Source organism: Typopeltis vanoorti, chromosome 8 (genome assembly GCF_054136105.1).
Source record: "Typopeltis vanoorti isolate ZY-2024b chromosome 8, IOZ_Tvanoo_1.0, whole genome shotgun sequence".
Lineage (NCBI taxonomy): Eukaryota > Metazoa > Arthropoda > Arachnida > Uropygi > Thelyphonidae > Typopeltis > Typopeltis vanoorti.
The window spans coordinates 94,266,924-94,293,366 of record NC_143556.1 but is presented as its reverse complement, the minus strand read 5'-3'; the positions used below and the strand labels follow the sequence as shown (position 1 = coordinate 94,293,366).

The 26,443-nt window shown below is 33.2% G+C and overlaps 1 protein-coding gene across 1 annotated transcript in view; it reads right to left on the bottom strand.

Annotated features, from left to right (window-relative positions):
• Karybeta3 (karyopherin beta 3) overlaps positions 1-26,443 on the bottom strand; it is a 348,737-nt gene that overhangs the window by 266,048 nt on the left and 56,246 nt on the right. Inside the window, exons 4-5 of the mRNA XM_090396827.1 lie at positions 21,928-22,030; positions 18,154-18,250 (exon numbers count right to left, since the gene is read on the bottom strand). Coding sequence (XP_090252953.1) covers positions 18,154-18,250; positions 21,928-22,030 — 200 coding nt within the window. The remainder of the gene's footprint in view (positions 1-18,153; positions 18,251-21,927; positions 22,031-26,443) is intronic.

Here is a 26,443-nt window from a genome sequence, read left to right as displayed (position 1 = left end):
TCTGACTTTATGAACTTTTGGCACACCATATAAGCATAGTGGTAACGAATGTGGAGATTTAAAATTTCGTTGTAATTCTTGAGGCCATCTAGTCATATTACGTATTAAGAGATTGGGCTCTTTGTGGTTTTTCACTGTCAGATCTACATCTATGATAGGTAGAATCTATGATATATCAGAAACTAAAACACCGATCTTCGTTATGTAATCTTTGGTATTCATAATAACTGTTGAGTTGCCTTTATCTACTTTTAGGATGATAATGTCTTTATTCTTTTTTAAGTTTAAGAGTGCTTTTCTTTCAGAGGAGGTAATGTTACGTTTCAGTGGTTTTGAGGCAGAGAGGATGACTGTACTTTTAAATCTTATGTCATTTGCCACTGTCTCTCTGAAAATGAAGAAAGACCTTTTTCAATGTAACTTATGAAATCTATTTTTGGGATGTGATTTAAAGCTATGGCGAAGTTGAAACCTTTTTTAAAATCTCCGATTTCACTATTTTCATCATTCTGAAGATTGACAAAAATATCACACTCACGACCCGAAATACACTTTAATTCCTCATTCTCCTTACATTTTCTACACACATTCACTTCTTTATTATCATCTAACCCCAACCGCACTAAGCAAAGCATACATTTCGCAGATAGTACAATGATTCATCTCCATTATAATACTGTTATTACCGTTCTTGAATAAAGATGGCGAATCATCATTACTGGCCGCCATTTTCCTTCGTACGGGAACCAAACTTATTTCTAACATATTATCAAATTATAAAATGAAACACCAAAAACACACAAACAGATGCACTAAGATATGCAAGGCAAACAAAACTACATAATATTCAAGTAAATTTATCAAAGATAACTTAAAATAACACTTATCTTATCAGGAGCACTCAACAAGCTCAAACATTTCGCTTTTTTAGATATTATTTGCTCTTTAATGATTAGGAACTTTGGAATGATAGTAAACTGTCTGCATCTTTTAAGGAAAGTTAGATAGTTAAGCATTCTTAACTTTTTGCATTTACGTTTTTCAAAACAACGTACCTTGTGCTTTGTACATCCATCTAGATTATTCATTTTAACTGTTAATATTTGGTCCCTTTTATACTAAGTAAGAGACATTTTCTTTGGATTTTATTGAACCATGATTCTTTATAAATATATGTATACAATCATCTATAAGTTTCGCCAGCTTAAGTCTGTCTGGCTTCTTCAGGACAAGAAAAAAAAGTATCAACATATCAAATAAAGACATACCTGCAAGTTTAGATGTAATGTCTTTATTCATATTCAAGTGATTAAGATCATAGAATATCTCTTTCCAAACGACATTGCTCAGCTTTTCCATCATTGTCTAAAATCAAACTATTTTAAAGTAAATAACATATTGTATCAACAATTTGATGACTTAGCCATGTACAATCCCTTATCACCACTGTGCGAGGATCTGTTCATGGAAAAACCAGAAGCTGACATCCTATCCAAAATAAATCCGAAACCATTAGTCTGGTGAAGATAGGTGGACGGTGTCTTCATCATTTGGAAAGACACAAAAAATGCCTTACATGAGTTCCTTCGAAAAATAAATTCTTTCCACCAAAAAATTAAGTTCACATTAGAGTTGGAAAACAACAATCAATTACCTTTTTTGGATGTACTAATAAAAAAACAAAAGAATGGACAAATCAAGCTCACAATCTACCGCAAATCTACAGACACTGGACATTATCTTCACTTTAAATCTACTCACCATTATACACAAAAACTTAGCATTATACATATGCTTAAAAGCAGAGCAACAGATATCATCATAGAAGAAAAAGATCTGCTTGATGAGCTCTCACTCATATCTAAAACTTTAGTCAAAAATGGTTACCCAAAAAATATTATCCAAAAGATTCTCAATAGAAACAGCCCACAGCGACAACCTCAAGTGATGCAGTATACATCGTCCATCGATGTATACTGTTTCAAGTATACAGCGATGGCTCAGTTTCAACGAAAATAGCAAAATTCATGAAGTCTTTCAACATCAGGGTTGTCTTCAAACCTATTTTAACTACACGACACATTAAGGATAGCAAAGCCTTCTACAAGTACGCAGGTGTATATAACATCCCATGTTCCTGTGGACTGAATTATGTAGGCCAAACATCACAAAGCCTAGAAATCCGAAAAAAAGAACATATTGGACACGTCAACAACAACAGAACAGACACCTCAGGATTAGCCCATCATTTCTCAGTTTTGAACCATTCCATTGATTGGGACAACAGCTCCATGCCATACATTGAAGAAGATTTCAGATGTAGAAATCTTTAAAGAAGCTGCAATGGTACTCCGGACAGGAGACAATCTCAACAGAAATCAAGGCATGATATTAAAAGACATTTGGAAAAGCTTAATAAATTCACTATGTATAGCAGTACTCAATTTTGTGAAAAACTATAAAGCATGATCTACAAGCAATGACTAAGTCTCCATGCTCTTAATGTCATGAGTCATTTCAATTTTATTAATTTTACTGTTGTTACTGCATTCCTTTTTAGCATTTAATGTTAGTGTACCCATTTCTTGTCCTGAAGAAGCCAGACAGACTTAAGCTGGCAAAACTTGTAGACGATTGTATACATAAATTTATAAAGAATCATGGTCCAATAAAATCCAAAGAAAATGTCTCTTACTTAGTATAAAAGGACCAAATATTAACAGTTAAAAGTTATTAACTTATTTGCTGGTATTATATCCAGCATCTTCGGAGCTCAAAAACAGTTTGTCACAACAATTTGGTATAACAGTGGGACTAGTTTAAAAAAAAAAATTATAGCAAAAAAAAAAAATTTATACCAAATAATAGATTGTGATCCCACTAACTCTCAAAAGAATAAAGTTCACAAATTATTGAAAAAAGTCACTTCCTGGCCAAAAGAAACAGTTAATAAACTCAAGCCTTTTCATGTTAAAACACCCAGAATATATGGTGCACCTGTAATTCACCAACAAGGCACATCCTTACGCCCTATTGTGGATAGTATAAACAATCCCATATACAAACCTGCTAAATATTTAGCTAAATTACTAGAAATTCTGTTCACCTAAAAAGTATTTTAAAAAACCATATCTTAAAAAGTTCAGACATAATGATTAGTTTTGATATCACTTCACTATTTACAAATGTACTGTTATTTGAAATCCTTGATTTACTAATGTCACATTTTCCCTGATATATTTGAACAATTTAAATTTACAGTACATGAAGATTATTTTACATAGAAAGTGAAGATATACAAACAACTAGGTGGAACAGCCATCCCCTTTAGCCAATTTCTACACTTGGAAAAGTGTAGAAGTTGGCTAGCTATGAATACAGCCACTCTCAAACCAGTGGTTTGGCTACACTATGTTGATGATGTGTTTGCTATTTGGGCACATCGACCAGACACATTAGATACATTTTTAGTGTATTTAAATAGTCAACACCCTAAAATCCACTTCACAATGGAAGGCAGCTAATGACTGTCTGCCTTTCCTGGATACAGTAATCACATGGCTTCCAGATTGTTCTTTCTTTTTCTGTTTATAGTAAACCCATACGTACAGGGAGATATTTGCACAAACAATCAACCATCATCCAGCTCAACAGTATGGTATCCTAAAAACACCAACTCACAGAGCTAGAGCTTGTTCTAATGACAATGCGCTTACTGCTGAACTCACTCGCTTAGCATCACACACCTTCTTAACCAATGGCTATAATCTCCAAAGGATAGAAAAAATACTAAATACTCCCCAGAAATCTCCTCCATTGTCATTCTCCACACAAGCCTGCAGCAAAACTGTTACCATTCCATACATCAAGGCATATTTGAAAAGATATCTAGAGTGCTCAATAAATATCAGCCATGCACCGTATTTAAACCTTATGTTAAATTGGCAACTCTCACCTGTTCACCTAAGGACAAACTCTCTTTATCACATCCAGGAGTTTATGATGTGCCCTGTTCTTGTGACTAGGCTTACTATGGACAGACAGAAAGAACTGTTGACATCTTCCTTGGTGAACATAAAAAAAAAAATACATCCAGCACTATTGTTATAGCAAGTTGGGTCTAGCAAACCATGCCTTGGATACGATACCACTTCACACAGGATCATTTGGAAGAAAATAAGTGCTACACAGAAGTCATTATAAGTCAGAGAGATTGTTTTTTTAAATCAACAGAAGCTTTAAAACATACTCCAAACCTCAACAAGTATAGCTGTATAAAAATCTGGGAGATGGTAATTTTAAGATTTAATTAATATTTGTTTTCTTTTACCAACATACATGGCACCTAATTAGGACTTTAGTTCCTGTGTTGTCCATTATAATTTTTTTAAACTAGTCCCACTGTTATACCAAATTGTTGTTGTTTGCAGCAACAATTTGGTATAACAATTTGGTATTGAACTCTTTGTGCTCTGAAGAAGTTGGATATAATATCAACAAAATATCAACAAATAAGTTAATAAATATTATTTTCTTACCATTCTGTGTTGTCATCAATACTGTGAAATTAAATAATAACTCTCTGTCATCACTGTGAACACACAAGCCTTTCCCCGTGTTTCAGGACATATGCTGACTTATTTTTTGCAACATTTAATGATATATATATATATATATATATATATTTTTTTTTTTATGGGGAACCCATCTGCAAGAGAGGTTAGTCAACCTATAGCACATACAAGGTTGGAAAAAAACTAACTTGTTCACATTTATCTTGAAAAGCCTTGGGAAATAAGATGGCACACTGTTCCAGAGCACAGCAGCAGCAGAAGGGATGAAAAAAGAGGAGAAATTTGTTCTGTGAGTTTGGAGATACACTGTGAGGGAGTATTGGTTAGTTACTGAATGAGTTTGATGGCAATTTTGATTAGCAGCAGCCATAGAGGCATTTGAAAATGCAAGCAGCAGAAACTGAGCACTTGTATGAAAATGAATGAAATGTATCAGTGAGTGAGATATCACTGATCAGTCTGACTGTCCTTTTCTGTACTAAGTCCAGTATCTTTTAGGGCTTGGGACACCACCCCTTATATGGGAGTAATATTCAATGGTTAGATGTCAGATGGATTTGTGATTTGTATAAAGTTAGGAGTTTGTTTGGAGTTAAAGTAGCACTTCAAGTGAAAAAGAAACCTAACTATTTGGAGGCAGAGGAGACAACATTTGTAATATGTTTGCAGCAAGAGAAATTTAAAGTTAGTGTTATCTCCCAAGAAGATAAATCTCATCCTGCATCAGGGAATTGGGTGTTGTCAAAAGTAAGGCTGGAAGAAAAGGGTCCTTTTTCTGTGCAATATAACACAGAGTTGTGTTTTGCTTGCACTCAAATTGACCAGTCCAAACCACACCGATGAATGTTTTGAGATCTGATTGTTGTGATTTGTACATTGCTGGGTTTGTCAAACGAAAAGGATGAATGAAATGCGATGTGTCCAGCAAAACTATCTATCAGATTGGTAGTCTGCTGAAATAAGTAATTTATATATAGAAGGAATTGGGTGAGTGAGAGAAGAGAGCATTGTGGGATCCCTGCATTGGTTATATACTTAAAAGATAAATAACCATCCAACATCACCTTCAGTGAGCGTCTAGTCAAAGAGCTGGTAGCCCAACTACAGAAGTCAGGGAGATAGGTCAAATGATGGAAGTTTACTTAACAGGCCTTTATGTCAAACCTTGTCAAAAGTCAACCACTTAACACTTGCCAAACTTTTCTATGGTATTTGTCCAGATGTGGATGACATAAGTGAGCAGATCACCTGTTGACTGACAGTGATGGAATCCATACTGGTAGTCATTTATTACCCGAGAGTCTTCAAGACAGCACAACGTAGCAGTGGAGTGATGTTAGCTCTTTCCATTAATTTGGAAAGAACTTGAGTATGAAAAATTGAGTAGTAGTTTGAGGAATATGGTTTCCATACTGCAGGATAGATACCAGTGGAATAAGACACAGAATGGGAATCAACTCTACAACACAGACCTTTAAGATAATTGGAGGAATGCTGTTGAGACAAGGAGACTTTTTTTTTTTTGTTGATCCGATTTGAGAAAAATTCTCCTGATCTCTTTATGGCAAAATGACACACTGGGCATTGCGTGCAGGTGTGGGATAGCTGGGAAACATTTACCAAAACCAGAAGTACAAGAATCGGAGAAGAAGTAGGAAGCCAGGAGATTGGCTTTTTCTGTGAGTGACGATGCAACAGAGTCATCAGAACAAAACATTGGTGAGAGCAGTGTTAGGCAGAAGTTGCAATCAATGGCTTTGCTAGAGACCAGAATGCATGACTGCAATGTAGGCAGGATGCAAGTTCCCTGCTTTTAGCTCTTTCAAAGTCGTTTTACGTAGTGTTGACAGTTTCCTAGCAGTTATTCTGAGCTGTGGTATAGGTGGATGGATTTTTGAATGCAAGCCAGTTATGGCATGGGGACGAGAACTTAGGATGGAATGGAGAATAAACATTTCAAGCTGAAAACAATTATTTCAGTGATACGTTCACATTACATAAGTTTAGGTCAGATGGCTGGTAGCAATAATCCAAGGGAATGTGGCATAGTGGTTCCACTTGGCTTTCTTGCAATGCCATACGATGCATGGATGCGAGTGATTATTTTTGCGTTATTTCATAGGAGAAGAGATCAAGTCTCCTAGGTATTTGGAAAGAGTGGTTGGGGGGTTGTCTGGTATTCGTGTAGGCACGTGTACTATTTCTGTAAGGGAACTGGTGATGGCAAATAACTCTCTACCTGCTTGATCTGTGCAATTTTAGGACAGTTAGACAATTAGAATAGTTACAGACAAATGGAATGAAACACAAATCACCTCTCCCACAGATAGTATACTGCATATATGCAAGGAAAAACAATTTTTTATTGTAGCACTAAACAGAGTAACTAAATACACTATCCTAACAGCCTATTTCAATTTTCAGTTGCAGTAAAGACGTGGTCGAATGTGTTCATAATGCAATCACTAGGTAAAGAAATCAACCAATCAACACACACACACAAAGAAATCAACACACACACACAAACAAACAGTTCACAAATACTAATTTTACAAATAAAATATAACCAGAGACAGGGCCGCATTTACCATTAGGTGCATGAGGCGCAAAATTGGGGCCTCATTTTAAAATCTTACTTCTCACAAAGAACAATAAAAAAAACAGCGTAGTTATAGTTGCAAAATAAAATACTTATTTTTAAATATTAAATTCATAATATAAATTCCCACTTCCATCTGAAATACATTGTTCTTTCCTTGGAATATAAAACTAACAGGAACTCTGTATTCCATAAAATTCATGTATGTAAGCATACCATTTCTTTGCTGGACATATATACAGGGTGTTCGGGATAAATTTGACAGTTTCGTAAGGAAAAAGAAAATCTTCTTTGTATCTATTAAATTTAATGAATTGACAAAAAAACATTACAGGCAGAGTTAATTACAATACTATCAACAAGATTTACTCAAAATAACCACCATTAGCATCGATCACAGCTTCAATTCTGCTTCGGAACCTCGAACAAGCTGATGCTACAGTCTCCCTGGGAAGGGCCGCAAAAACTGTTTTAATTTTATCCATTAACTGGCTTTTGTATTACTGGAAGTGCGATTGGTGTCTTTTTCAACTGCGCCCCATACAAAATAATCCATGGGGTTAAGGTCTGGGGAGTTTGGAGGCCAAACATTTGGACTGGTGAAGTCGTAGAAATTTTCAGACAACCATTTTTGACTTTTCCCAGAGGTGTGGCAAGGGGCCGAATCCTGCTGCCATACATACGGCCTACCATTGCCTACCCTTGTTATCCAGGGCTTGACTACAGTTAGCAACTCCACGAACAAAGCCCGAATTCCAATGCCAGGGTTCTTCAACACCTGTTCCTGCAGATTTGCGAGGAATTCTGCTGTACGAACGCAATCAGATCGTCTGCTAGGGATCTTTCTTCTTGCTACATCCTCGTAGTCACCATTGCAAGTCTCTAGTTCATGCCTGATTGTTTTTACTGTATTCAGGGAGCATTGGGCAGCAGTCGTAATATCCTTATTTTGATGGCGGGCACGAATCATCATGATACAAGTTATTCTCTTCCATGATTCAGGTGGGTTCCAGCTATCCATCCTTTCTGACATCTTGTATGTGAATGAAGAAGGGTCCAAACTTTTAAATGAAGAGAAGTGTGTGTTAATACATGTAACTTACGGAAAAATATAATTAATTATAAATATGTCAAATTTATCCCGAACACCCTGTACATGTCCGGCAAACCTGAATAATATTCTGTCCACCTGCTGAAAGAACATGGATAAGAAGTGTAGTTTGACCGTCATGTCCATTAGAATGTGCAATAATCCTTCACGATGAAAAGAACACTTAACTACATTACCTGGTGTACTTAGTAGCTATGTTCTGTGGCCTACAGCAAGAAACGCAGTTGCTTGCTGTTTGTTCGGTAACCAGAATCTAAGTTATATCAGACTAAATACCTATGAATTATATTCATTTTGCTGCTTGATTTTATTGTATAATTATAGTTTTTAATGCCAGCGTAAAATAAGAAATCCTTTCATACTTTCTTCACTTCATATTGTATCACTTTGGGAGATCAATGTCACTATCAATTTTTTTGCTAATTATTTTAATCGCCGATACATTTTAAAATTCTCCAAGAACTTGAAGATAATTATTTTTGTCAAACAAATATTTTATAAATTCATGAAAATCCGAATCTAAAAATGAATACAGCCTCCATCTGTTCCAAATTAAGTTTCCAATTTTATTCATAATCTTAGTTCGAAGGTTAGTTATCATACGTAAATCTTAAATCATATCATGTAATGCATAATTTTTATAACGTAATCTGTAGGATTTTGCATTTCAACTTTCTTGATTTCCTCCCTAATCACTCACTACAAATCAAAATAAATGACAGTTATGAAGTCAACTGTTATGTACATATTTTCGGCTAATTTCAATATTATGTGGCAGTTTTGAAGTAGCGATATTTTCCCTACAGTTTATCTTTTGAAACACGTGTAGGTGAATGCGTTAAAATGAAATTTTATTTCCAAAATTTTCATAACAGAATTAATTCGCCTTCAATGGCTAACACCCCCTCCAAAAATTATCACCACACACACACACACACACACACACACACACACACACACTGCTAGATAACATGTGTGCACTTTCTTTTTGTTTGAATTCGTTATTTTTCCAAAGTAAATGTACTGTTGCAGTTTTAAGCAAAAGACAAAGGCGTAGAATCTCTGATAAAATACCATTGGATATAAATTAAAAAGCCTCACAATCGGAAACCGCGAGTAATGCAGTTTAACACCATTTGTTGTCCATAAAAAAATAAAAAGAAAGAAATGTGCGCCCCATTATTTTCCTTGCAAAATAATCTTATTTTGCAAGGAAAGGAAGCAAAATATCATATTTATTTCAATAAATGTTATTTAAAAAATATAAATATTTGAAATAATATTTCCAATGCAAACAAACATTTTGATAATTTATTTTCGCACATGTGAAATTCGATTTCATTTGGGAAGAGACACAATAAGTAAATTGTGCAGCAAAAAAAGGGTCAATCCAAGAAATACAGTGCACATAATTACAATAATGTGTTAACGGCGGCGAGGGAGGGGGGGGGGTTGCATTTTAACAGATAGAATGCTGATGAAGTTTCATCAGCATTCTGCTTTTTTATTAGGTCAAAGGGATTTTGAGGGAACAAATATATTCAACATAACTTAGCCAGTTTTGTTGTAAAAAGTACCGCATTTGAAGAAATATTAGCAGCATAATAATAAAATAGCAAAATTCATAATGCTTCAGAATAACTTGATAATTTTGATAATACCAAAACAAGATGAGACACATCTGTAGAAATCTATTATTATTAGAGTCCTTTTAATTATGAACTCTATAAAGATATACTTAATAAATTTGTATTTTTGTGGTTTTAAATAAATTAACTAGTTTTGATTTGTCACAGATGGTTTCTGCTGGACTACCTGGATTTTTAGACTATTATTCTTATCAATATTGTAAAAACTCGATTGTAGCTTAAATATTCCAAAGCACATTACATCGATTTTTTTACTTAGGTCAAGTCCCATAAGAATGTTGTAAAAAATAGCCTTGTTTGTCTCTGTATATTTTGTATTAGATATTTTTGTAAATAGCCCTTTGGAAATTATCTGTATATCCTTCTTTAATAAGAGTATGTTAGAGTGTTAAAAACAAAGGCAACATTTTTCGCCGGAGCTGTATGTAATAGATCTACATGGCAGCATTAGAAAGGTAGTTTATTAAATTTTGTATGTATCAGAAAGGCTTACAAGTTCTGCACGTAAACACCTCCGAAGTCAGTCAGAAAAGTTCAAACAACTTTCTGATGGTCGGCAACTTACAATCAAAAGAAGGCACAGAAGAGAACAAAGAGCGGGCCGAACTTGAAACTTAAGATGAAAAAATCATGCTGAATTCTTCAGGGGTTACAAACTTTGTGCGAGGTCTCAGAGAAGGCATAATAAAAGGGGACAGAGCCAAACATATAGGACTTCCCGGAACCAGAAGTCGCTAGAGAGAGAGAGAGGGCTTCCTATTTCTAGACATTGCCAGAAAGGAGCTTCCTGGTTTCAGTCTTAAGAGAAAGCTTCAAGTTGCCAAAAGGAGATGTTCCATCACCGGAGAAAAGCTTCCAAGCCTGAGAGGAATCCCGGTTGACAGTTGGCAGCAATTCGAGTTAGTGAAGGAGGCAGTCGTCCAGACATTTTTGGCGAGCCCAAGCAGAGGAGAAAAGGCGAGACAAATTAACTGAAGGACCTTTGCTCGGACATTTTTCTTTTCACCGTGGGAGAATAACTTTTTTGCCAGAGCTGTATATGAGTACTGCAGGGTGCAGTTCATAGTCCGTTATTTTCCCAATGAGATACTTCTGAAGCCAGATTTCATGAAGGAAGCTCAAGATGAGATGAAAGAATTGCCTTAGAACATTTTGTGCAAGACCTTTGACTGAATGTGTGATACAGAGCTTTTGTAAGTTATATACCTTTGTATAATTCTTCTTATAATGTGTTTTAGTTGGACAATTAAGATTTAGATTAACAGTAACAAGAAGTGTGATTAAGAGAATCTATTGGCATATTTGAAGTTGATATACAGTTTGCAAAAGTAACTTAATAAAGAGTTAGCTAACCTCTTTGCAAGTATACTAGAAGTTTAATAAGTGGAAATTGTAAACAGAGTAAATAAATTTTTGAGTTAAAGTTTTTGCGATCACTTTGAAACACGTTCCAGAGACAACAGAGGTTTTTTTGTGTGCTGCTGCTATTTGTATTAATTAGTTAGGTAAGAGCAGTTTCTATATCATATAAATAGAGCATTTGAATTCAAGTTTATTATTATTTATAAATTAAATTGATTTTTCAGTTCATTTTTGTGCATCAAGATTTTAGTCATTTTAGGGTAAAATGTCGATTAAAAAAGTGGATGTTAGTGAGCGTAGCAAGTTATCGTTACTATTTATTACCTGTACGTTTATACTAAAGCTGGAATTATTATGCTTATTACTGCAACTTAAAAAAATCAAAGATGGAGTTGAATAAATCTTGTAATAAATAAATGTTGTAATTCCATAAATATGATGATTTTTGCTATAATTTTTATTACCGTAAATTCTAAATTTTTATTTTTAGTGAGAATATCTCAACTTAACAGTTCATGAAGTTCCAAATTTTACCTTGATTAGAAACTCGATTTGATTGCATTTAAATTCTTTTTTTTTTTTTTTTTAAAAAAAACTTTTATCCTTATACTAAATTATTACCATACCTTTTAATATTTTTTCGGTATTCAGAATTTTTGTAGCAACTATGATGCTTGTCAAACAAAATCAAAGTTCTCAATAAATCAACACTGCAATTGAAATCTTTCACAGAAAGATTTTAATTACATCTTTCTTTAAATTAATTATGATTCAATTACATGGAATATTTAAAAGTGTAAATATTATATATATTTAGAATTACATTAAAAGATTTTAAACTATTTAGAAAATTTAATATTAAATATAAAGTATCGTAGAAGTTGCATAATTATTTATAATCCATCGATATAAGGTAGGCATTTATTTATATAAAATGACTTACAAGGTTGCTAGTTTAATATTACCAAGCTTTTTTTAATATTAATATTTATTGCATACATGTGAAATTTGTTTATATTTTTGGGAAGAGACACGATAAATAAATTGTGCACCAAAAAGGATCAAATATCGTAGAACATTAAAGGAAATTCTAAAAAATGGTAATTAAACTGATAGTTTAGTTACCATTATTTGGCTAGTACTTGTAAAGCAGTATACTGTATACAAGTGTATACAGTATACTGCTTTACACCTAATTATATGGCTCAAGTAGTTGTGGCAGTCGGTAAGATTATATTATTCAATTAATTATTATTCCTGTTTTACTGTTACTCATTAATTTTAAAAAAAAACAAGATACTACTGTTTCGATTTTTGTATTTTTTAAGCTTTTAACGTAATTGTTTATTTTATTTATATGTTTATTTTGGATTTAATAAATATTTATTTTGCTTTTGATAGATTAATACACATAATGACGCCAAGAAAATTTGAATCCGGAGCTAGTAAAAGAAAATGACTTAGAGAAAATGAAAAAGAGCTCAATAGTCAAAAAGAGTCAATTTTGTCTTTCTTGCATTCTGAAAATGAAGAATTTCATAGAACTGAAGTTGTACTTCACAGTTCTCGGAATGAAAACAAAAAACATTGGTATCATTATCAGGAGGAGATGAAAGTGAAAATGAAAAACATCAAAATGATGTGGAAAACATAGAAGGAGAGAAAGAAGTAAACGAAACAAATCACGAGGATTCTGAAGAAAATTTTCAATCGGAGTCTGTACTTACCAGCAAGCAAGCCAGCTCTTATCCTCCCGATATAGCAGTGTGTAGCCACTTACTATTAATGAACAGTTTATAGAACATATTTTAATAAATATGGCCCAGAATGTTGGTAAAATCGAAAATTTAAAAAAAGAATACATAGAATGTAATAAATATATCACATTTTTACTGTAAAAAGGTGAATGGAACAAAGGAGAAACGAGAGTGGCTAATTTTTTCAGAAACCAGCAAAGCAATTTACTGTTTTGTAGATTGTTTTCTAAGTAATAGCTTAATGAAGGGTTTTAATGACTGGGGAATATAACACGAACCTTATGTAATCACGAGCATTCTACTGAGCATATACGAGCGATGTGCACATATCACAAAAGAAAATCAAGTTTTGTAAGTAGTCTAATTGATTCTGAATTGATCAAACAAATACAATCTGAAGAAAATTATTGGAGAGAGGTTTTAAAAAGAATAATAGCTAACATTATGTTACTAAATAAACTAGGGCTTGCAATCTTGCGGAAATTATTTAACATGTTTACATTATTTAAGTGAATTTGATGATTTTTTAAAACATCAAATGAAAAGATATGCCAACTGTGGTTCTGGCAGATCAAATTATCTTTCTTACTTGTGATGAATTCATAGCATTAATAACTAAAAAAACAAGAGAAATATTAATATCAAAAATTAAGGAAGCTGCTTATTTTGCAATAATACTCAATTCAACGGCAGACATTGTCCATAATGACCAACTAGCTATGATATTTAGGTATGTTGCTGCAAATTCTGACATTAGAGAAACATTTATCGGGTTCATCAGAATTACACAACATAATTCCTTATATTTAGAAGAGGTAGTATTAAAAATATAGAAGAATTATCTTTCGATATAAAAATGTGCAGAGGGCAAAGCTATGATAACGCTGCCAACATGAAAGGTATCTATACAGGTTTACAAGCTAAGCTGAAAAAACATAGTCCCTCTGCGCATTATATACTGTACTCTAGTCATTCCTTAAACTTAATTGGCAATTATGCTGCGAAATCTTGTCTGGAAGCAGTGCGATCTTTTTGTTTTATTTAAAATGTATATAATTACTTTTCATCTTCAACAAGAAGATGGGGTATACTCCATAAACATTTAGAAAAAAAATCTTCAACAGTTAAAAGACTAAGTGAAATGAGGTGTTCCACAAGAAGTGAACCTATATTGGCTTTGAAATGTATAAACAAATTAAAGACGCATTACATGAACTATCCATTTCTCCTCATGAAAAACCCACTTCTAAATTAGAGGGCTCATTATTGGCTGAACATTTTGACAAACCAGAAACAGCAATTTTAACAGTTATGTGGGACAAAATTTTACAACGAATAAATGTTACTAGTAAATCTCTATAAGATCCCGATATGGATTTGTTTTTAGCAAATAATTTGTTACACTCTCACTCTTTAGTTGGTTTTATTTTAGATATAAGAAATAGTTTTACTGCTGTAAATGAAGAAGCGAATTTATTATCAGATAAGACAAAATTTAAAGATGAAAAGGAAAGAGTTAAAAAACGAAAAAAATGAGTGACGAAGTTTCACAATCTAACAATGAAATTATATTACATCAGAAAGAAAATTTCACTGTCAACACTTTTCATGTCATTTGTGATAAGCTAATTTTGGAAATTAATGAACGAACAAAAAGCTATTTCAACATATTAGATATGTTTGACATTTCTTTGAAGGAAGATATAGATCAAGACAAGTACAAGACTAGTATTGATAAAATTTTACAAACTTATGGGACTGATACTGATACAGAAAAATTTACTGATGAAGTTAAGCAATTTTTAATAATGATAAAGGAAGAAAATTCTTCAATTAAAAATATGAACAAATTTATAAACGTTGCGTTAAGGTCTACTTTTCCGAACTTAGAAACAATTTTAAAAATATTTTTGATGATGCCTATTTCTATCCTTTCAGACAACCTCACCACATGCCTCTCTGGCTGAATCAATCAGGGTTTTCTTCTATGGCTTGCCACTGAATCTCCAAGGTTTGGTTCCTGTTCTCAAACTCTTTCATTTTTTCTTCAATAATCTTAGTGTATTTCAGTCTGCAGTTCACATCTGAGAGCTGCTCAACTTTTATTCGCTTTAAAACTTTCTTACATGTTATTCTTTTCAATATGAAATTAAATTTTATCCTGCTCAAGACTAAATAGTGATCACTTCCAATTTCAAATCCTCTGTATACTCTGGTGTCCTGCACCCGGGAGAAAACATCACTATCAACAATAACATAGTCAATGAGACTTTTCTTATTCCTTCCCTCTTCTCTCCATGTGAATTTGTGCACATTTTTATGTTGAAACATGGTGTTAGTAATAACCAGTCCATGTCCTGAGCAGAAATCCAACAGGTATTTGCCATTATTATTAACGTTGCTCTTTTCTCCAAATTTTCCCAAAATATTTTTGTATGTCTGACAATCATTTCCTACTCTGCTATTTAGATCCCCAACAAGGACCAACTTTTCCTTTTTCATTGTGTCGGATGCTTTTTCTAAAGCATCAAAAAATTCCTCCACTTCTACCTTAGTAGAACCTTCTGTGGGACCATAGGCACAAAAAAGGCTCATTGTCCAATTCCCCATTCTGATATTTGCCCACATCACTCTACTTGAGACTGCCTACCATTCAAGGAGATTAGCCTTGTATTTTGTGTTGAATACTATGGCTACTCCTTCTTTTCCTTGATTGTCATTTCCTGAATATAACATTTTGTATTTATTGCTCAGAAAGATCTCACCAGTTTTTGTCTTTTTTGTTTCATTCACCCCTATTATGTCAATCTGGTACTTATCTAATTCTTCAGCTAGCTCCATTTCTTTGCCATTCAGGCTTCTTATGTTGATAGTACCGATCTTTAACTCTGATGATGTTGAGTTGGGATGTGCTTTCAGATTTGTTCCAGTAGCTGACTTTTCGCTATTTACCCTGGTTCCCTGGCGAAAATAATTGGGGCCTTGTTTAACCGGGCGATGCCCCAGCCGGCATGAAATTTTGTCATGTTGTACAATAATTTTCTATATTGGTTTAAGCCAATAAGAATACAATTTGGTCAACTAAATTCCAAATTGCCAGCCCATCTTCGTTTGTTCAGTATCCAGGTAGATACGCAACAGGGTGCACCACGAGAAGGTGAGGATTGGACAGTAGGTCAGAAGCCCTGGTCAGTTCTCCGCATTCCTTTAAAGGCTATGTGGCCATCTCATTTATACAGCTAAGTGCTGGACGCTCATTTTCAGTGTGGAAACGAATAAAAAATTATTTAAGAAGCAACTTGCACCAAAATAAAACAAGTGACCGTTATTATGCATTGAATCAGATGTAATGGACTCGATCAATTATGATGACATTATAGATATATTTGCTAAAACCAAAGGCAGAAAAAAAAACTTAGTTATTAATTTTTTTATTTAAATTTGAACTGATTTATTTTTATACTTTTTTTTAAATACAAATATGTATACCAATGTTGTATCATGTTATTAAAATGAGTTATTATGGAAATGTTGACTTTTATTTTCAATAAACTAAAAAAAAAATACTTATTTTTGAGGGCCTCATAATGATGTTGTCGAGCTTCCAAAAGTATAAATGCGGCCCTGACCAGAGACATTCAAACTAGCATGCTGTACATATTAAAAGCTTTGCAAAAATGCATGTACCCAATGTTGAATGGACATAACAGTTCCCACTTAAATAAAACAGAACGAGACAACCAGTGTGAACACGTTAAATAACTACTGTCCAAATTTGGTAAGAAAGCGAGCAATATAAAGACAAAACTAAGAAAACATGCAGGAAAGCATTAACTGTTCTCAGTAATTAATCCTAGAACAGACTATACGTTTTAGCTATTTAGGTAAAATTTTTAATGAAGATGGCAATCTCTAAGTATGAAAATACAGCTAACTCTCACATAGCATACAGTTATGACAAACTTGCTTACTATAAAATTAACAAAAAGTCCCCACTGAAGTTACATTGGCATAATGCTATTCTAAAAAAAAGTTACTATTCACTATAGCAAATTTTCCACTATAACAAACTTCCTGCAATCTCTATGAGCTCTCTATAGTGAAAGAGAACTAGATAACAGCATGGCTGGTATGGGTGATTGTCAGCCAAAAGACTATGCAAACCAGCATTTTGAACATGTTATCTTGAGTATCCACTAATCATTTTTATTCTCAAGTAGGGGGGGGGGATAATCAGTAGTGTCTTTACAAGGAATGTTGCACATAATCCAACATGCCAGGAAAGGATCACAGATGAAGTTGAGGAAAATAAGGTAGTTAAAGCAGATGACATCAATGGTAGAACCATATTCAAAATGAAAATATCAAAAAAGAACTTGATATTATTAATATTCAAGAGTGTGTGTGTGTGTGTGTGTGTGTGTGTGTGAGTGCACGTGCACGCTGATGCACTGGGTTAATTTAGTATAGTATGGCTGCTTAAACAGAATGAAAAAGAAAGATTAACAAAACACATTTCTAAAAATGGCAGGAAATTTACATGAAAGAAGATTGGATATAGATAGATTGATGCAGTTAGGAGTGCTTCATAAGATTAAAATTTAAATGCTGATCAAATCAAAGATTTGAGAAATAATAGATTAATTAACAAAGAAAGTTGTTAGGAAGCTAGTCATTAATTGTTCTACATTATTGAAATATACAGTATATAACTCCAGGGTGTATCACAAGAAAATGTAGATGAATATTTCTGCATTTGTTAGAGAAGATACCACAAATGGAGAGAGAATCCTCTAAACCTTGTACTCAATTAAGCAATCATCTGGTGTAATTATCTTTCTGAACTTAACAATTATACTATTTTACTCTGGACTAGCATAACAAAACAAGAATGTAAAAGAATAGGTAGGGATTTCAATTCCTTTAAAATAAATATCTAAAGAAACACTTAACAGTTCATTTGCAGTTCCCCTGTATGACTTTCTGCTTATGATGTCAACTATAGATGTCAATAATTAATACTTAACTGGAATTATATGGTAAAATAAGGAAATTATGCTTTCAGAAAATAATCATGTATTTCCTCAAAAAAAATTTCTACCTGCTCTGTATTTGAATCTTGTAAACTTTGGAGTAACATCTGTCGAATAACATCCAAATATCGATTCTGCTGATTTCCAAATATGCCTGGTACTGACCTAAATGAAAAACAGAGAACAGCATTTGGCTTACATTTGTTTTTAATCTTCTAATTAAACACTATTTTTTTTCAAAATATAACACTATTATATATATATATATATGAGGTTTGTCCAGGAAATTCCCGAACTTTTGAATTATTATGCCAATAAACAATACTAGCTGTGTGCTCCGTATGCTGCAGTCTAGCAGCAAGATTGGAAAATAGCCTAGAAAACTGCGGCTTGATATTTTGCTTAGTTATTGTACTACATCTGTTCTGTTTGTGTCAACATGTATTCGATGAGTCTGGAGATTTATTGCTGTGTTTAAAATGGGTGATTTTCACGATCAATGAATTTGTGTGAAGTTTTACTTCAAATTGGGAAAATATCTTTCACAGAAACATTCGAAATGGTAAAAACAGCATTTGGGAATGAGGATTTAGGCCAGACTCAAACGTACAAGTGGTGGAAACATTTCAAAGCCAGTACGGGGTTAAAACGCCATTATGATCTATGTCTAAGAGGAAACATTCCTGTATTTATTAAAAACGTCTAGCCAACTCTTCAAATCCAAGAGGGAAGTATACTATTTTGGCCATATTATCAAGACAAGGATGGTCCACAAAAATATGACACTTTTCATCAAGGGTAATTCAATCACTGAACAGTAATGTTGATGAAACTTTACCGGTAACCTGTCACTGCCTGTTACTATTCGTTACATTTGCTGTGAATGCCGAGTCTAGTTAATATTTGCCTGAGCAAATATTTAATGTTGACGAAACTGCTCTGTTTTGGAAGAGAATGCCAACACGGACATTTATTGCAAAAGAGGAAAAATCTATGCTCTACTCTACTCTGTGGTGAACAGGAAACCACTCAACAACAACAAGCATCCTCTGAACCAATTCCTAATGAGTCTATCAGTGGGACCTAGACTTATTATCTGTCGACTCCTAGACTTATGGAGATATTAAAAGATAACTCATATGGCAGAAGTCACATTTCGATATACAAGAAAAAATTATATATCACAATGTCACTAAAATAATAGGAATTAGAGATAGTTATTGCTAATTGCTATACAATCCCCAAACCTTGCAAGAGCAAATTATATACCTGAGAGAAACTATATTCTTATTTTCATTCCTTAGTTTACTCTAGTATTTTGATTGTTAATATTTCATTCTTTTTTTATACTAAATATGAGACATTTTCTTGATTTTATTGGACCATGATTCTTTATAAATATATGTATAAATCGTCAACCAGTTTTGGCAGATTAGGTCTGTCTGGTTTCTTCAGGACAAGAATGGTTAACTAACATTAAAATGCTACAACAGAAGAATGCAGTAATCACGTTAAAATCTTTATAAATATATGTATAAATCGTCAACCAGTTTTGCCAGATTAGGTCTGTCTGGTTTCTTCAGGACAAGAATAGTTAACTAACATTAAATGCTACAACAGAAGAATGCAGTAATGACGTTAAAATCAGTTAAAAAAATCGAAAAGGACGTGCGACATTACCACTGCAGCTTCTTTAAAGTTTCTACATTTGAAATCTTCTTCAATGTATGGCATGGAGCTGTTGTCCCAATCAATGGAATGGTTCGAAATTGAGAAATGATGGGCTAATCCTGAGGTGTTTGTTCTGTTGTTCTTTACATCTCCGATATGTTATTTTTTTCGGATTTCTAGGCTTTGTGATGTTTGGCCTATATAATTCAGCCCACAGGAACATGGGATGTTGTATACTCCTGCGTATTTGTAGAAACCGATGCTGTCCTTAGGAGATTTTAACAAGTGCCGTGTAGTTAAAATAGGTTTAAAGCAGCCCTGGTGTTGAAAAACTTCATGATTTTTGCTATTATGGTGGAGACTGAGCCTGCATAAGGTATGACGATGGACGATGTGTACTGTATCATTTGAGGTTGTCGCTGTGGCTGTTTCTATAGGGAATCTTTTGAATTATATTTTGTGAATAACCATTTTTGGATAGAGTTTTTGATATGAGTGAGAGCTCATCAAATAGATCTTTTTCTTCCGTGATGATATTTATTGCTCTGTTTTTGAGCATATGTAGGATGCTAAGTTTTTGTGCATAATGATGAGTAGATTTAAAATGAAGATAACGGGCAGTGTCTGTAGTTTTGCGGTAGATTGTGAGCTTGATTTGTACATTATCCTATTTTTTAACTACTATGTCCAAAAAAGGTAATTGATGGTTGTTTTCTAACTCTAATGTAAACTTAATTTTTTGGTGGAAAGAATTTATTTTTTGAAGGAAAATAAATTCTTGTGTAAGGAACTGACTGGCTAGGTGTTTGCTAGTAGGTATAGGAGAATTTCTGCTGTCCACGATTGGCAGAAAGTATAAAGAAATTTAAAATCTCTACATCCATTACCACCATGCCTACATGTTATACCAAAAGTCCATAAAGTCAGAGTTCCGCTTCGCCCGATCGTGGACGGCAGAAATTCTCCTACATACCTACTAGCCAGTCTGTTGAAAGAGAAGATAAAGAACTCATCCTCATTCATAAAGAATTCTTGGCATTTCGTTGAAAAACTAAAAAGTATCAATATATCCAATACAGATATACTTGCAAGTCTAGACGTTCTGTCTTTATTCACGAACGTACCGGTCGAAGAAGTAATTAAGATCATAGAAGATATCTTTCCAAACGACATTATGCAGCTTTTCTGCCATTGCTTAAAATCAAACTATTTTAAAGTCAACAACTGGAAGGCAAATCCATGGGCAGTCCCCTGTCACCATCGTGAGCGGATCTGTTCATGGAAAAATTAGAAAATGACATCCTCTCAAAAATAACTCTGAAACCATCAGTCTGGTGGAGATATGTAGACGATGTTTCATCTTTAGGAAAGACACAGAAAATGCCTTACACGAGTTCCTTCAAAAAATTAAGTTCACATTAGAGTTAGAAAACAACCATCAATTACTTTTTTTGGACATATTAGTAAAAAAACAGGATAATGGACAAATCAAGTTCACAATCTACTGCAAACCTAGAGACACTGGACATTATCTTCATTTTAAATCTGCTTATCATTATGCACAAAAACTTAGCATCACACATATGCTCAAAAACAGAGCAATAAATATCATCACGGAAGAAAAAGATCTACTTGATAACCTCTCACTCATATCAAAAACTCTATCCAAAAAATAGATATAGGGTTGGTGAGATGGATAGGTGGGTGGTTGAAGGAGAGATACCAGAGAGTGGTTTATTCAGGAGTGGAGTCTAAAAGATGGCTTGTGACTAGTGATGTGCCGCAGGGCTCTGTTCTTGGACCACTGCTTTTAGTTGTCGAATAGTTGTTCTTGACATGATGTTAGGGCTTCCCTCGAAGTCTGTCGACTCCTTGGAGATGCCCAGAACAATAATAACATATTTATAAAGAATCATGGTCCAATAAAATCCAAAGAAAATGTCTCATATTTAATTTACTCTAGTATATTTCACATGAATTTTTTTTTTTTTTTTTGCTCATTTTGATTCACTAGAGTGCAAAACAAACATGTTCCCAATTCAATACAAAAAAGCTATAATAAGAATATTTGTATACTGCTGAAAGATTAACTTCAAAAATTTAACCTCAAATTAATTTCAAAAATTTAAATACAGTAAAATTATTTATAAAATTTCACAAACTTTTCTTACGAAAACATGTATAGTGAAGACTCCTTCAAGAACTGATTGGATGAGCTTGCACAATCAAATAAAAATTTCAAGAATTCCGGCCAGTGATTATTTCCTTCATCGTCTAAAATATAATGATATTTAAATTAGTCTGTTTTACAATACAATGATATACAATTACAAATATACTTTAAATAACATAATATTAATATTAGTACCTTCTACAGCATTTTCTTGTATGATGATAACCAAATAAATGAAATCATATATCAAATTAAAGTTTTCATACTCAAGTTTAAAATATATTCTTAAAATATAAGAAAAAACATTTTTGATAGCTGTTTAGTAGTGAATGGCATGCTGTTCAACTACCAAACAGACCCCAAGTCCTAGTTTTGTCCTCTTAAATCTAGAACAATTAGAAAGAAAGCATACAATCATCATTATGACTGTGCATCTGCCCTGTAAATGTCCCATTTATCAAGTGTATAACAATAACAACCATAAATAGGGATAAACGAATATGCTTTCCCACTTGTAGATTTTCCCACATGTAGAGTAGCTGGATACTGGACTCACGACAAAGATTTAATGAAAAGATAACTTTCTAAACAAAATCTTTATAAGAAATAATGCCTGAGAGTTGATCAACAGCATGTCACCAGTTGTTAGTCACATGTTCTACAGAGTGCAGTGCTGTGTTTTTGTCTAATAGTAATCCTGTGCATGTCATATTGGAATGATTTTTCCCCCCTTAGGTGCTTAAGTCTGCATTGATCAAACAGAAAGTTGTATATTTTTTTATTATTTATTTTAACATTTAAGATGAGAGGAGGAGGAAAGAGACATTGGCCAATAGCATTTTTTTGCATGTGGAGTAAGATTCTGCATAATTTGTCAAGTCTCGACCATAACTGACTGTGAATGAGTTGATGCTCATGTTTAAACAGTTCAGAAGAAAACTGGGACTTTTATATGCAAATTAGAATTTATAAAATCACCATTTATTAGTGGTGCAAGTATGATAAGGCTTTGATAAATCAGAATACTATCATATCAATATATTCTTCAAACTATTTGCTAGGCCTACTATCAGCAGGATATTGTTCACACAGTGATGAAATGTCTATTACTTCAAGACACAAATATTCATGTCATACACTCACCACCTGTACATCTGGAGAGAGCAATGCTATCCACTCAGCCAACCAGCTAACATATCTTCTACTATAGTTCTTAACAGATCAAGTGTATAACAATAACAACCATAAACAGGGATAAACAAATATGCTTGCCCACTTGTAGATTTTCCCACATGTAGAGTAGCTGGATACTGGACAAAAGACAAAGATTTAATGAAAAGATAACTTTCTAAACAAAATCTTTGTAAGAAATAATGCCTGACAGTTGATCAGCAGCATGTCACCAGTTGTTAGTCACATGTTCTATGCATAATTTGTCAAGTCCTGACCATAACTGACTGTGAATGAGTTGATGCTCATGTTTAAACAGTTCAGAAGAAAACTGGGACTTTTATATGCAAATTAGAATTTATAAAATCACCATTTATTAATGGTGCAAGTATGATAAGGCTTTGATAATTCAGAATACTATCATATCAATATATTCTTCAAACTATTTGCTAGGCCTACTATCAGCAGGATATTGGTCACACAGTGATGAAATGTCTATCACTTCAAGACACAAACATTCATGTCATACACTCACCACCTGTACATCCGGAGAGAGCAATGCTATCCACTCAGCCAACCAGCTAACATATCTTCTACTATAGTTCTCATACTATAGCCCAAGGCATCATTGGATTTCTTAACCATGATTCCTAAGTATGCTATATATGTAAATTGTGTATGTCATCCTAGATATTCTACCTGTATGCAGAATAAAAACCCAAGTTTCTAAGAGAAAAAACTTCCACCTCCATATAAGACCATCTAACTCATCTCCATGATAAAGGTTCTTCATATCCTAGACAGTATTCAAAACCCCCATCTTTCCAAATGAAGAGCATTGTCAAAACTAAGCTATTGAAGCTTATTGCTAATAGAAATATCAGTATAAAATTAATATAATCTTAAACGGACAAACAGTGACAGTGGGTAGTAATAATAAACCTGAGTGCTCTCTTAGCATGGAATCAACAATCCTTAGGGAGCTTACTGTTTGTACCAGGGTAACTTGAAGATAATGCAAGAAATAAGCATGAATTACATAAATGATATAAGAACTATCTATTAACAAGAGATTTATGTTTCACAATACATTCTTGTTACATCTTCAGTACTAAACAGACATAAGTGTTATTTATAAATGTCCATTTAATGTTTTTCATAATTTGCATGTACTCCTTAGGAAGGATCATCTTACATAAAAAGAGCATTCTATATGATTTGGGATGTGTAGAGAGTCAATTGTTGTTCAGAAGTAAACTAATGCCAGGAAAAAATCCTACTTTCTTGGAAGTAAAAAAATGCAGTGTACTTATAAAATCATGAAACAGTAATGTTATCTCAAGGAGAAAAAATTATCACATCAATACAGGTTTAGAGAAAGAGAATGATTTATTACTTACATGAAGCATGACAAGACTGAGCAAAGCTAACAGTTATCTATTAATCAACCAAATCATTAATGCTACTGATTGAATTCACAGTAAATTTGAGAGTACTGCTTCAGCAACAGCATCAATAAGAAGACTAACAACAGTGCAGTTTGGTAGAGGATTGTTTGGCAAAAGGACTCAAATTTATGTAAAACTAATTTCATTTTTCGATACAACGAAGTGAATATTAAGTTTGTAACAAGCGATCTAGTCCTTTTTCTACTTCCTCTCTGCCAGACAGCTTATACATTTTTGAAAGGTGATACAAACATGACAGATGAGAAAATCAAGACTGAAGTCTTCAAGAAACATTTGGAGACAACACATGAGGAGCAGCCTGAGTGTTAATGCCTCCATTATGATAGCTCCCAATGTATATGGCTGTGCAATGCTGTGTGGCAAAGCAAGGAACAACCAATGCTTTGCCACACAGTATTGCACTTTTACAAGTTTTTCAAACATGAAAAAAAATATATGCATGTTTCTCATTATCATGTACACAACAGACAAGTCTGTTGTGTATAAATACTAAGAAATTGAAATATGAGATATTGAAACAATTTCAATATTTTACACCACTGTATATATACTAAAATGTAGCGAAAGGATGAAAGAACAAGACCCAGTTTAAGGCTGCTCACACCTGTGCACTTTGAGTGCGCAAACATTACAAGTGAATGTCCTCACAATAATAGTGACTCAATATGAAGGAAAAAATTGCAAAGCTACTTTTTTTTAAATGCCACATGCCATTACAATAATGGCAAATGGAATTACATTACACAACCCTAATATTTCGGTTGCTCATACATATATATTACAGCAATCTCACAGCATCAAAAAAAAGTCCTTATCAGAAAACTCCCAAAAACTTCACACAGCTAATAAGTAAGATAAAAAAAAACTCTAAGCCAGTTTTTGCTAAATAAATATCATGAAAGCTATAAGCATTCAAGTGAAATAATCTTACCTACTCAATATCATTTGGGATAAGAAGGGCTTATTGATTAATTACTGACATGATATTATATTTAATCTTTAAAAAGGTACCTGTGGCATAATTATAAATAATAAATTACACGATAACCACAGTAATTAACTTTAATGAAATAAAAGTACAGATATTTCATACTGAAATTAACAGTACATCAGTGTACAAGCAATTCAAAGGAAAGGAATACAAAGCACATAACAGTCGGTGTATTACCAATTAAAAACTGTTGCCACGTGCTAGAAATTTAAATTAATAAAGAATATTATTAAAATTATTCTTAAAAATGTTTTTTTTTTTTTTTATGGTTACTTACGATGAGAATCTCCCAAACTTCTAGGAGAGAGAGACAATCATTTTAATTCAGATTTGGCCGATGTAAGAAGCCTGAAGAAGGTTGCAAAGCCCTTTTATATTGGCCAAATCTGAATCAAAACGATTGTCTCCCTCTCCCAAAACGTTTGGGTGATTCTTATCATATGTAATCATCAAAAAAAAAGTTTTTACGAATAATTTTAATAATATTCTTTATTAATATTAATTTCTAGCACAGCAACAGTTTTTAATTGGTAATCCACCAATTGTTATGTAATTTGTATTAAATTCCTTTGAATTGCTTGTTGTCTACACTGATGTACTATTTATTTCTGTACGAAATATCTGTACTTTTATTTCATTAAAGTAGATTACTGTGGTTATCGTGTAATTTATTATTTATGATATATTACAAATATTCATATAAACATATGTTTCATATCACTGCTTTTCCAACTTTGACAACCAAGCAAATAAAGTCATTTATGTCTATTATATGCAATATATATAATATGAAACATGCTGCATACTATAATATGCATTTTTTCCACTGCTGGAAACAGTTCTGGAACTGTTCAACTGGAATACTGTTTATGGCCTCCAGCAAC